This window comes from Ambystoma mexicanum, chromosome 10 (genome assembly GCF_040938575.1).
Source record: "Ambystoma mexicanum isolate Mex_15411 chromosome 10, UKY_AmexF1_1, whole genome shotgun sequence".
NCBI lineage: Eukaryota > Metazoa > Chordata > Amphibia > Caudata > Ambystomatidae > Ambystoma > Ambystoma mexicanum.
Window position 1 is genome coordinate 1,305,016,727 of NC_090932.1, and position 13,974 is coordinate 1,305,030,700.

The 13,974-nt window shown below is 46.2% G+C and overlaps 1 protein-coding gene across 2 annotated transcripts in view; it reads left to right on the forward strand.

Moving 5' to 3' along the window:
* The window catches only part of POLE (DNA polymerase epsilon, catalytic subunit), an 867,587-nt gene that overhangs the window by 491,420 nt on the left and 362,193 nt on the right, over window positions 1-13,974 (forward strand). For both annotated transcript variants that reach the window (XM_069619327.1, XM_069619326.1), the window contains exon 34: window positions 951-1,104. In XM_069619327.1, coding sequence (XP_069475428.1) covers window positions 951-1,104 — 154 coding nt within the window. The remainder of the gene's footprint in view (window positions 1-950; window positions 1,105-13,974) is intronic.

The following is a 13,974-nucleotide window of genomic DNA, read 5'->3' on the forward strand; positions in this document are numbered from 1 at the left end:
AAGATGCCACCAAGTTCTTAGCCTCACAGGAATACGCAGGTAGAGGGCCCAGGGTGGGCAGCCAGTGAGAGAGGGGGGAGCAGGTGTCCCAGTGAGGAGGATCTCAGTCTTGCTGGCATTAAGGCGGCGATCATTGGAGACCCACCATTCCTGAATTGCGGACAGGAAGTCTGGTATGAGAGGAGCTGAGGTGGCTGAGGGGAGCCTGAAGGAGAGCTGGGTGTCGTCCGCATAACACTGAAAGTTAGAGCAGAATGTAGGGATGCGGTGGGCGAGAGGTGCCAGGTAGTGGTTCAAGAGCCAGGGAGAGAGGTTTGACCCCTGGGGAACACCACAAGTAGAACGAGAGGAAATACCCAAGTTGGACCTGGGAGGGTCGATCAGTGAGGAAGGAGGTTAACCAGGCCAGGGCCTGACCAGAGATATGTAGGTTGTCACAGAGGCGATTGAGCAGGATGGCGTGGTTGACCCTGTCCAAAGCAGAGGATATATCAAGGAGAATGAGGACAGAAGGAAGGTCTGAGTCAAGATTATAGAGCAAGTCTTCACAGGTGTTCAGGAGAGCGATTTCTGTGCTTCTGGCTGCCCTGAAGCAAGTCGTGGAGACTACTAACAAATTCAGTATGCAGATTAAGCTGGGAGATGACCAGCTTTTCCAGGAGTTTGTCCAGGAAAGGAGTGATTGAGATCGGGCTATAGTTTGCCAGAGATTAAGGATTGGCGGAGGGCTTCTTAGGAAGGGGGTGCACAAGGGAGTGCTTAGGGTGGAAGGGAAAATGTAAAGAGTTACTGTGGCTAGAGGCAACTGAGCATATAAATGAATAAATGCAATATTACAGGTGTATACTCTTTGATGTTTTGTTAATTGGCTTAATGAAAGTGTATTTTCTGTTGCTTGCTTAGCCTATGCTCTACTGTCTCCCATACTGAGGTTGGTTATTTTCCTGCAGGTCCCATTGCTGATGCGTGCTCTAGCCCAGCTTGGCTGTGTCTGTATGGTCAATAAGCAGTTGACTCGTCATCTAACAGGCCGTGAGTCAGATACATTTGACCTGGAACATCTCGAAATGAGGTCTCTGGCACAGTTTAGCTACCTGGAACCAGGTAAGGATTTTGTCATGCTCATAAAATCAAGGAATGTTATTGGCCAACAGAAGAGCAGTTGCTTTGTTGGAAACTTCCTGGTTATTTTTTGTAAAAAGGAATTTGTTAGGGTACAGATGGCCATGCAGTGGGGTTCTTTTGAATACCATTTAACAGTTTGTGGATTGAATTTAGGCACATTCTTAGCAATCATTCAAAGCATATGCCTGCCCTGGCTGTAGTCTTTCTACTGTGATGGAAGACCGTGGCACCCATTTTGTGAATTTAAAAACACGTGTTCAGTCCCTTTAGAAGCCCTGTCAAGAGGAAAAGGGACCCTTGTCCCTTGAAAAGGCATGGAAGACTTTTTTGTAATTCAACTTAGTTTCAGCATTTGTAAAGGCAGAGTGTTATTTCCCAGTGCAGCAATAATGCATTGGACACTTTACCCACGCCTTGCTTGATGAGCTCTGCCACTGTTGTATCACTACATTATCCTGACGGATTCTAGTGTTTAGATATGTATACCTTTTGGGGCATAGAGGCAGGGGGGTGAATTAAGTGCCTTTCCGTTCCAAAGTCAGACCATTAATTTACCTTAAACGAAGGGTCTTCTTTGGATTAGAGTTTGTTCCTAAGGACTCAGAGTGCCCTGTGCCAGTTAGCCTGCCTAAGAACGTGCTGTGGGAAGTAGTGGTGACAGGTAGACCCTTGCCCCTCACAGCAGCTAACTCTGGGTGGTTTGGCGTGGTGGACTGAGGAGGCGGACAATGGGATGGTGTTTTGGCTATTGTTAGGAACCGGAGGGAGTCCTCACTTCTCCCCCCCCCCCATACGCTCCTCTTGGGTGGCCTGGGAAAGGCCATCGCTTTTGGATCTCGCGAGAGAGGGTCACCGGGGACGAAGAGACCTGAGGAGTGGGGAGAGGACATAATTTGGTGAGACATGGTAACTCCCATTTCCCTTTCACAATGAACCCTCCATCACTCAATCCTTTATAGGCTTTTCCCAGCCCTTTCCCTGTACTACCCCTAAAACCTTCCTCAAAACACAGTGGTATGCTACTGGGATGAAGAAGAGGACAGCTAGAAATACACATCCTCATTTTATTAATGTAAGTGCATATCAACCTAATTTGGGTACTGGGACGAAGATAACTAGAAGACCACATCCTCATTTTATTAACGCCAACACATATCGACCCCAACCAAGTACTGAGACTAGGAGGACAGCACGAGAAAAGCAGGGCTACCACTTTAATGGTGAGTGCTCTAGTACTTTTTGGAATACTCATGGAGGCAGGAACTTTAAAAGCAGGAATCAAGAGGGACATGGAGTAGTCTGTGGAGTCTGTCGGCACCCTGGAAACAACTCCAGGTCAGCAATATGGCAAGAGGAGCGCTCGAGACCCGTGTGAGAGTTTATGCAGCAGGAAGCGAAGCCAAGGTGTGCTGGAAGCCAGGAGCAGTCCATGAGAGGGAGACCGGCGTGACCGAGCGTAGCAGTCACAGGAATCCTGGCCTGCAGGTGGAGCATTGCGGGGGAGCCGTGCCACGAAGAGCTGCTGGGAGACGAAGACTACGGGAAAGCAGAGACCTGTGGCGGCAGAGACCTCTCAACCCAGTAAGCTCTGACCGGTGAAGGAGGGAGAAACTGGGCTGGCAGGCGAATATGCAGTAAGCTTTCTTTTGAATGCCAAATGAAATGAAAACCTTTACAAGTGCTTTCGAATATCGCATAGAGCAATTACAAGTAATTTTGAATAACAAATTAACAGAAAGTCATTATAAACACCTTTGAATGCCGAGCAAAAGCAACTTTGGAGCACTTGTGAGTGAAAGAAAGGTTATGAAATTAACGGATTCTACAAACTATATTTTGTGAAACGCAAGTACTGACAGTCAAACACCCAGAAGGGCATAGTATGAGAAACTAGTGCTAGCAAAGCCAAGAGAACACAGTTGCATCTATGCTAAGAGGAAGCAAGCATTGGCAAGAGCCAGGAGAAGCCAAGAAAGGTGACTCAGTTGCGTGACCTGTCATGGGTGGGGCCTTGTGGTCTGAAAGCTGCGCCTAGACCGAGGGCCCTGTATGCCGAAGCCATTGAAGGTATCCATCAAGAAGTTTGTTTTTCAGAAGCCTTTTATGTGCTTTTGAAACCAAGATATTGAACTGCCTATTTGAACTTGTGAAAAAAAACAATATCGAAAGAGATGGGAAGAGTCCCAAGGAACAGTATTGTTTTGAGAAAGCTAGAAGTTTTGAACTCTTGGGGAAGGTAACCCCAGTATCTTGTGAACTATTTTGAACTTAGGGAAGCCGATTAAAAGACCAGAGCTTCTTCCAGCTCTGAACTTTATTTTGAACCCTATCAATTTTGATGCTGACATCCCTACATATTGTATACAGTTAGTTGTGAGGGCAAGTATAGGTTTTGGATACAGACAGACATTTGATTTCGATTTCCTGACAGACTATCCTTAGATTTCTTTAGGTAGGGAAATGTTTTATTTTTTTATTGTTGCATATAGTTGTCATTCACCTTTTACAACTGTTTCATCATATTTCCAAATCTTTCATGACATCAAACTGACATACTTATTTAAAACGAAATAAAATATGCATACATTCCAATAGAACTGATAAAATTGCCCCTCGATTTAGAGACTTTATCTGGTTTTTATTTGCAATTGATGACAGCTAGATAATTGGCATAGCAAAAATGGTGACAGTACTTTTGTTTGTCCTTCCATTTGTTCTTTTGGGGCTTCTACCGGGGCCGTTGTTATTGGATTTGGGGTTAAAAATTCCTTCACTTCTTTTGATTTTCCCACTCTATTCCCAATCTCCCCAATTCTCCTGTGCTTTCCCTCCCCCGTCCTTATGTTTTCTCCAGCGGTCGAGTCTTTTGTTCTACTCTGGCCTTTTTCAAAAATATCGGGACGTTCTTAACTTCTCCACCAGTCTCAGTATTTTGAACCTTTTTTTTTTTTTACTGTTCCTGCCTTTTGCTTCACTCTTAAAAATATTGGTGCAATTGGTAGACTCTTCTGTCTTCGCTAGTTCTACGCGTACCACCAAACCATCCTCTCAGAATCTGTTTGACAGCCTGTTGATGTCCTTGATTATCTCTTTCCTGGTTGCCCATCTGACCTTTGCAGCTGTTCCTTTTTCCAGTATGATTTTTTGTTTCCTAGATGGTTCTTTTTCCCTGCAAGAACCCTCCTCTGAGTCTACTTCAATTACATCTTGTTCTACCCCTGATGGCAGTGTCGGGCTATTTGTCATTTTCTTCAGAACATTTTTTGTTTGAGTTGTTGTATTTGTTTCTCCTTTGTTTTTTTTTAAAATTTGTTTTACCCTATTTTTGTATTAAATTCTCTCTTTGTCTCCTTGTTTCTCTTTTTCTTTCTTTTTTCCTTCCCAATTTTGCAGGATTATCACTCTCTTCATCCACCCCAATTGTAGGAGTCTCATTCTGATTTGTTTTCTTTGCCATCGGGTCCGATGTCGCAGCCTCTTCTTCTTGGAGACCATCACCTACGTTAGCCAGTGTTAGGGAGAATTATCTTAAGGCTAATTTCCCAAACCTAGTGAGTCCCCCAGCAGCTTTGCTAGATTTTTGGGGTTTGTTTTTTTCTCCTGCTAAGAGTGAGACTCTTTTACTCCCACTCTTAGACATGATTTGAGATATGTCTTTGACTTATGTGCTTATGGGCTATGGGGTTTCTTTTTACTCCATAGGGTATCATCTGTTTTTCTGTATGTGTGGTACACTGCACCCTCAGTGCAGTACCACAGGGGTGTCATAGTGACCCCCAGACTACTGTCTCCCAGGGCATGTAAAGTCACAATTGGGTTTACTAGTCCAAAATTGTGAACAGAACCAGCACAAACCATCATATTGTGGAAGTACTGGTAAGGGGTAATTCGATTTCCCCTGGGTCTGTTTTCGAGGGGGCACTATCCCGTTCCCCCCTCATCGAGTTTCTGGCTGGTGGCAGTGGTTACCACGCGAAATATTCCACTGGAATATTCTCTATGGGATTTTCCCATTGACTTTAAACGCACCACTTTTTGGTGCAATGTTAAAGATACCGCTGGTTTATTTATTTAATATTAAATCACCGGTTGGGTCTTCTTGCCAGAACTCTATTCTAAAATGGCGTTTGTATCCGTCTCTGTAACTCTGACCAAGGTCGAGCCCTTTGTTCCACTATTTTGGCGGGCTTCTCCACAGAAGCCCTCCAAATGGTGCCACTCTGTCTGGGTTCCACAGGAAGAGTGGAGGGGGGAATTGGCACCCTGGACTGCATTGCCTTAGCAACCCAAGTCGCACTCTAATCTGATTGGCCCAGTGGTGAGCCGCCCGGCTCACCACTTAGCATGTGTGATTGACAGTTAGGCTGATGAATGGGGCTTTTTCTGCATAAAAGCAGGGCCTTTGGGACTGCAACTTCAGAAGTCGCCACAGGACCTAAGAATCCGAAGAGGGAAGAAGCTGAGCCACCTGCAACCGACGACACCACCGGTGAAGCCCTGCTGCAACGAACTCAACACTTTTCCAACAACAAGAGAAGATCTTCTGCTGGAGAGTATTCTCCAGTTCGCCCTTTTTCGCTTCCAAAGACCTCACTTGGTCGAATCGCCCGTGCCAAGCACCCAGGCGGCCAGATGGCCAAGCTCACCGCTTTTGACCACGAATAAAAGGACTGCACCTTTTAATCGGGAACTCCACGGCTTGTTTCATCTCTGTGCAGTGCAACGACTCCACGTCCCCTCCTCAACGAGATCTTCTCTTCCCCTGGTCGGAACCACAAACTTCAACCACTGCCAGGAACAACTGCCCCCGCTGGAGCTTCCTTTCTCTTTAAGGTACTGTGTCCTGCCTGACCTCCCTTTCTACAGATTGCTAAAGGTGACCCTTAAATCCTTGGCTTCTAAACTGGGTTGGTTCCAGGCCTTCTAACTATATCTTTTGAATCACCCCAACCTCTTTTGAACACTCTGCAAAGACTTTCAGTGCACTTTAAACCTGTGATCCTGGGCACATTTCGCTATGCTCCATTTACAGTGGGCCTAGCCTATGAACTTTGGCTCTACAGTATAACCTGCCTTTCTCCCCTTGCTCTGAACTCTTAAGTTCAGAGCAAGGGGAGAAAGGCAACTATCGCCCAATCTCCATTACTCCCTTCCTGGGCAAACTCCTGGAGAAACTGGCCATCTCCCAGCTTAACCTCCATGCAGAATCTGTTGGTAATCTTCATGACCATCAATCCAGCTTCAGAGCGGCCAGAAGCACGGAAACTGCTCTCCTGAACATCCGTGAGGACCTGCTCCTGAACCTCGATTCCAACACTCCCTGTGTTCTCATTCTGCTCGATCTCTCCTCTGCCTTTGACACTGTCAACCATGCCATCCTGCTCAACCGTCTCCGTGATAACCTGGGTATCACTGGTCAGGCTCTGGCATGGCTGACCTCTTTCCTTTCCGGTCGACCCTCCCAGGTCCAAATGGGCTCCTTCCTCTCTGACATCTTTTTCTCCACCTGTGGTGTCCCCCAGGGATCCAACCTCTCTCCCTGGCTTTTCAACCAGTATCTGGCACTCCTCGCCCACCGCATCGCCACTCTCTGCCCTCACTTCCAGTGCTATGCGGACGATACCCAGCTCATTTTCAGGCTACCCTCGGCCTCCTCCTCTCCTTCCCTCATCTCCGACTGTCTGTCTGCTATCCAGGAATGGTGTGCCGCCAATGACCTCTGCCTTAACGCCAGTAAGACCGAGATTCTACTCATCGGCACACCCACTCCCTCCTTCCCTGCAGCTCTCTGGCCGGCCTCCCTTGGCCCCCTTCCCGCCCCTACCTGCAAGGCTAAAAACCTTGGGGTCATCTTCGACTCCACACTCTCCTTCTCTCCTCATATATCTGACGTCTCTAAGAAGTCACACTACCAGCTGCACCTCCTCAGAGGTATTCTTCCCTTCCTCTCCTTCCCCCAGAAGCTCACTGTCTCCCGAGCCCTGGTTCTCTCAAGGCTGGACTACTGTAACAGCCTCTATCTTAATCTGCCGGCCTCCACTCTCCGCCCTCTGCAACTTATCCAGAACAGAACTGCGAGACTTGTCCTTGGCCTCAAGCCCAGGGACCGTATCTCTCCAGGACTGAAATCTCTTCACTGGCTCCCAGTGGCTGCGAGGATTAAGTTCAAAACCCTCTGCATTGTCCACAAGGCCTTCTGGGGCCTGGGGCCTAAATACCTTCAACTCTCTCTTCCTAAATATCTTCCTTCACGAGCCCTTCGCTCATCCGTCTCCAACTCCCTCATGGTCAGCCGCTTCTCGAAGCAACGAGCTGGGGGTAGATCTCTCTCCGCAGCAGGGGCCTCCCTCTGGAACAGCCTTCCTGCCTCCCTGAAACTTGAGGAGAACCATCTCCGGTTCCGGAAGTACCTCAAAACCTTCCTCTTCGCTTCTGCCTTCTCTCTCCCTCTCCCATGCTAAACCTGCTTAACTCCCCACTGAATTCTGCACTAAACCTGCATCTGGGCCACTCTCAGCGACCTCGGTCCAGGGCCCAGCCACTCTCCTCTTGCACTGCCTCCCTGGCTCCCCCTGCACTGTGGGACTGTCACTGTATCCCTACAGCCCCCCTTCCCAGCACTTGCTCTGCACTTACTTCGCACTTGCCACCAGCTGGACCTTTTTATTTATTATTTATTATTTTATTTTATTTTATTACGCTACTTACCTTGTATTGCACTTCCCCCCCACCTCCTCCCCCTGCACTTTCTCCTTTTACCCTTACCACTGCACTTGCGCGATCTGAATGACACCTGGCCTAGTAGGATTGTTTGTCTGTCTTCCCCTTGTTTCCCTCCCTCCCTGCCTCGTCGCGCCTTGAAACACTTGTGTATAGGCGCGTTACAAATACCATATCATATCATATATCATATCATATCATATCATAAGTGTTGGGAACTGTTTTATTTTATGCTCTGCCTTTTCTCTCCCTTTTTACCTAAATTATTGGAGTGCCATCTAGGTTAAGCACTCACTTCTGTCTTAACAAGTAGTTGTGCTTTAACCCTGACTTGTCTGATAGTTATCAAGGGAGGTCTGTATACTTATCTGACTGTGTTTTAACTTACTTTTCATTGAGAGTGCTGGTGTATTGCCTAAAGTGTGTTTTAAATAAATAATTATATACTTTTTATACAAAGCTCTGGTCAGTGTGTTTGCTCTGTGTTTTGGCCCTATTGTGTATATTCTGCATACTGCCCTACTCTTCTTGAGAGACGTCTGACTGCTCAGCCACAGCTACCAGGTAAATCTGGGTGGTGCAGACTGCTACCAATTGGGTTTACTGCTTACTCCTGTAGTCTCAATCTTTTTGCAGTGTTCCCCAAGGGAACTGCACAGGATTCTGCCTAACAGCCAGTCTCCTAAACTCTTCAAGTGTTGATTCCGACAGTGGGGTGTCATCCATCTGTGAGTTATGGTCTGCCAGCTCTCTTATTTCCTCTTTGTCTGACTTTCTTTGGTTCAAGGTTTGGAGTTGCAACAAAATATCCTGTTTTACCTTAGGTCTAACTCCTCATGCTTTTTCCGTGCTGCCAGGGATTGATGTAACGCTGATAAATCCAATACCTGTTTGGTACATTCTATTCTGATCTCTTGTAGACCCTGCAGAACACTTGTGTTTATTATATTATTAAAACCCACTATTGCCCCATCCAAGCTTGCCATCTCCTTTGTCATATCTAGGTGCCTGTTTGTGACTGCACCTCTCCTTTCAATAATTCAAATGCTGAGACCAAGGAGCTCAGAACATAGTTTAATGCAGAGAGTGTGTTTTCATTTACTTGGTTGTCTCGAGCTTGAATTTCCTCGGGATAGGGGTTATTTGTTTCCAAGCACAATTGCCGACCTTCCAAGATTTCTTCATTACCCAATAATGTGGACTCATAATTCTTGTCAGAACTAGACACTCTTTGTTCTTACAGAGTCAGTTCACTTATATTCAGTTCTAGTATTGCAGGTAGTGTAATGTCTGTTTCACCCCTGTCGTTTCTTGATCTTATACTGGGGTGCAGTGTGTTGTCTATCAACCATCTCATCTCCTCGTCGCTTGCACTTTTTGTTCTCCTTTTACCAAAGTGCTCTTCTATTTTCTTCTGTGTTTTCTTCGTTGTCACTGTATATTCTAATCTGTACTCTTCTTCTCTTATCTCTCTGCTTTTTGTGGGTGTGAGGGGTGCTGCCCCCCTATGCACTTTCACTGTGGTATTGAATCCATATCCTGAGGTATGCAAGTCTAGCCTGGTTTGCTTGCCAAATACCTCTGGAATGATGGGTGTTGCCGCCTCTTCCAGTGTTATGCCGTCCCATCATCATGATTTCTCCTTAATTTCATATTTACTTTATGTAATTGATGCACTTTTGGTTGGTTGCCCCTCTAGTGTAGATAGAAAATCTCTTCCTTTTGCAATTTATTGCCTTTATTTTGTGGCTTTCTTGAAATTGAACTTGCCCAGTGGCAGTGTGCGTAATGGGCTGCCTCCGAAGCTGAAACCTGCTGAGTTAGGACCCAGCGGTTCCCAAGCCGCCTCTGAGAGCATGGATAGCCCCGCGCTTCAAGCGCCCCCGGCTACGCGGAAGGACACCACCCGCACACAGCAGGCTTGCACAGAGCCTCCCTTCCAATAACCCCGCCGCTGGGATCAATGAAACTCTATCCCACAGTCCTACGTGTCGGCGCTGGCGATACCCCGCACACCCAACAGCTCCGGGAGGGTGGAGTGACACTGCCCGCAAGGCGCCCGTTCCTCCAAACGCACCAAATAGTCCCCAGAATCCCCTAGCTGGCCAAGATCAAAGGATCTATGTCCTGCAGTCTCTTGACCAGCCAAGGGTAAATTGGATCTTGCAGACCGTTTTATTCTGAATTCGTTCATTACTCAGTTTGACAGTTTTATGCCCGACACTCCAAGTGTGTCTCCTCCTACTGTTTGCCTCGTCAGTAGTCGAGTTCTGGGAATCTATTATGTGCAGATGTAGTGATATTTGAAATAAGGGCAGTGGAACTGTCTTTTGTTGACCAAAATTAACTTTACTTTGGTGTTAGTGATAGTTCCTTCACAGTGAATTTAAGACACTTGCCTCTTTTCCCAATCCGTTAATGGTTAGATGTAAATTGTATTTTCTTGCTTACCACTCTGTGGCACGTATGGGCACCGTCCTCACCAGTTCCCAACCGACCACGTCAGACCACTTTCACCACTTCCGAACTGCACGCGCTCCGCGCTGGAAGTGTGGTTTTGTCTCTGTGTGGCTGTGAGTCTGTCACAGGCTCCTCCTCTTCTCAACAGCCACAAAAGAAATCCTCCCAAAATCAGCAGAGTGGACCAAGACAGACCACTTTCACCACTTCTACACCTTGGCATAGGGCAAGTTAGGCCTTACTCCATCCTGATTTTTAGTTTAATAATGCCTTTTGTGAACCAAACTTGAACCTGTTGTCTGTCTGCTTCATGATGCCTTCACACCATCGACTTTTATTATCGGCAAAAGGAAAAATAACCTGTCTATCCTTATTTCCATTAGGTTATCCCCACCTAAACAAATAGCTAGGGTGCTCGTCCGGAAGTATGTCAAAACCAAAACCCTGTCCTCGGTCCAAACCAACTACTCTATCCCTGCCACTAATAAACACAATGATTCAATAAGCTCTTGGCCAAAAATACCAGGAGAATGACTTGCTTCTCTTGGTGTAATAATTCAGTATTTTCCATTAAGGTCTATTGCAACCAATATGACCAGGAGAATGGCTCCCTTTCCCTCGTTTGTCTGGAGAAAACTTAAAGGCTGTTCTGTTAGTCTTTTACATAACTCTTCAAATGTCTCTTTACTGTCTCCAAACGGGTCTTGGGGCTCTGCCTCGAAATTCTATCAACTCTTTTTCTTAAGTTCCTTATACTGTCAGGGCTCCTTGGGCCCTGCGCCTGCTCTTGATCATTGGGGAGCTTACTCCCTGACCGTTCTTCACTTGATAGACTTGATAGATGTTTTCCAGGCTTGACGTCTGAATGCACTCCCGATGCACTCATGGTTTTTGCTGCTTTGTAGATTACTCTTACAACAAGGGAGATTCCTCCCATGACTTCCTTAACTATTGGTTCTCTGGGTATCTTGACTATTGTTTCTCTGGTAATCACTACTGTGACCAGTGAGTTCCCTCCTGAGGAATGCTAGACTCTTGTACCTCCCTGGACCCCACCCGGCTTGCCAACATCACCTGTTACCTTCACCTTGACTGGGGAGTGCAACAGGTTCTTCCTGGTGTCTCAGGTCAGTGTTGCTTCTGCACGCCTCCCTTTCTGCTGCTTCTCATCAGTCGATGCAGCTCCATAGTAGTTTCCAGTGTGGTCTCAGTGTTAATGTACCGCCCGGTCCACCTTTCAGAGGTCACACCCACCACCGGATTCTTCCCACTTCAGTAGCGAATTGGTCTCCCACCAGCTCGTGTAGCTCCTCTCTGCTTCTTGCCGAAGGCCTGACTGTCTTTCGGGGCTTCAAATAACTCTGGTCTGCGTCCCTCACGGCTGTTGCTGTTTCCCCACAACACTAGTCCTTCCTCAGTATTGACGTTCTATAGCTGGGCCAGCCCCAGTGTTTTGGGGCAATCTTCATGCCTCCTTGGGGCCATCTCGTCAGTGTCACTTGGTAATAGTCTGTGGTTACTATGCATGTTTCCTTGGCTCTTCTTCGTCTCAGTCAAAGCAGATCTTGGAAGATGAGATAGAAGAGACATTACAAAATAGTAGCACAATCAGGTTTGATGTTAGATGGCTTTACCAGTGTCCTGACTTCTGGGGAAACTGGTATAGGGAGGAGAGTTGCTTGTCGTGAGGTCCTGCATTCCACCACGCCTAGGGGGACTATTGGGTAGCAGCCACACCTCACTAGCTTCACATGGAAGGGCTCCCCAAGGGGGAGAAGTGACCAGATCCAGTGAATTGTCGTAGTGGGCATCACCAGCCTCTTGAAGTGTGTTCTGATCACTTAACAAATTAAGACCTACCTTGAGCAAGGGATCACTAGCTAGCTTGTAGGAACATCCACAGGGCAGCTTGTATAGGACTTTTTGCAAAACCAAACTTGCATGCCAGAGTCTGTGCTCCATAACTAACCCACCTTCAGTTGGGTAGTATGATGCTAACCCCTCTGGCGGGTTAAGGCCGAAAAAGGCTGATCTAAACAGTGGTGCATTTTATCACCAGTAAGATATTTTTGTGGCCGCCCTACTGGATAGCCAATGATCTCGTTGCATCCCATATTGGGTAACCAATGAACCCCTGGTGCATTCCAGCTAGTGATGTACAATGTTTGCAGCTCTGTAAGTTGTAGGAAAGAAATGTTCGTTTTTTTGGGAAAAAAGGAAATTTGGTGGAAAGTTCCATAGATTACTTGTGTTCTAAGCACCCTTTACATGTGTGGCTTTGCTACTTTAAGAACATAACCTTTTTATGCATAACTTGAATTGCATATAAGGTACAATGTTTGGTATATTTAATATAGCGAGAGGGGAAAAGTGTAATTTAGTAGGTGGTAAGCTTGCATACAGCAAACTAAGGGAAAACTCTTGAGATTTCTACTTAGTTTGCTGGTTACAAAATGTTTAAAGCACAGACTTATTCAGCAACTTTATCATAGATCAGAACTCAACAATCGAAGTTCACAAACAAAACAGGCACTTAATCCTTTTTCCAAGTGTCATTGCCACCCGAAGAGATAAATGATGCACTACCTGATCTAATTCCAACATGAAAGTCATTCTATTACATAGCTACTAAAAACCTTTTTGCTGAATAATGGTAACTATAAGTTTTATTAATTGTAAAAGAAAAGCTGATCAACAGTGTATCGCTTGCAGGTTGCATGCATTTTGCTTAGTTATTTACAGTTTGACGGATGGCTTCACAAACTCCCACAACTCTGTTTCAAGGGTTTCTATTACACAAAATTCAAAGTCTTGGTTAGTAGCAGACAGGTCTTTTTGCTGAGGATATAGTGGGCATCCCTCTTTCGACCTCCCATGGGCTCCCAGCCAAGGCTTTTGTAAACCATAGGTGGAGTTCGGACTAAAAATCGGTAACCCCATCTACCTAAATTAATCTAGTTGGAGTGAGTGCCTAAAGGCAGTTACCTTATCTAGCTCCCTCCCTCTGGGACTTCCAACGGAATCCTTATCTGCACACTATAGGCATCCAGACTGCAAACCCTGTGGAAATCCATTGCAGAGTCCAACAGCCAGACATTGTTCATATGTGAGGGTGAGTTGGATACCGATGTGGCCATATGTGGTCTGGAGAATGAGGACTTCAGTTATCAAAACACATGTTACCAGTTAGTGAATGTCTGCCCAAAGCCTGTCTGGGGAAAAAGCCTTGGTGAATTCCTGCGAAAGTTGAATGTTGTGGCCACCAAAGGTTTGTCACTCTCCTTTATAAATGAAGTGTCTGCCTACTCGCCTTGTTGAACTCATGGATGAATCCTGGAGCAGGGATTTAAGATACCAAACCGACGAGGAGCCATGAGGAAGGTCATCTAGAATTTTATATACTGAGAGCTGTTCTGCATGGTATCAGCTGTCACCGGACCTCCAGCTACCAAAAGCCAACACTGGCGATCTCATTGGTGGTGCACCCTTAAAACCTATCCGTGATATGCCTATGTGTGTTAGGCACAAATGCATTCAGCCTTCTCCATTGGGCATCTACATATGACACTTGGTCTATTGTTGGTGCAAAGAGAAAGGTGCGTCATGGATGGGTGATCTTTTCTTATTTTTGAATTGGTAAAAATATGCACTCTGGTCATTTATTAAATG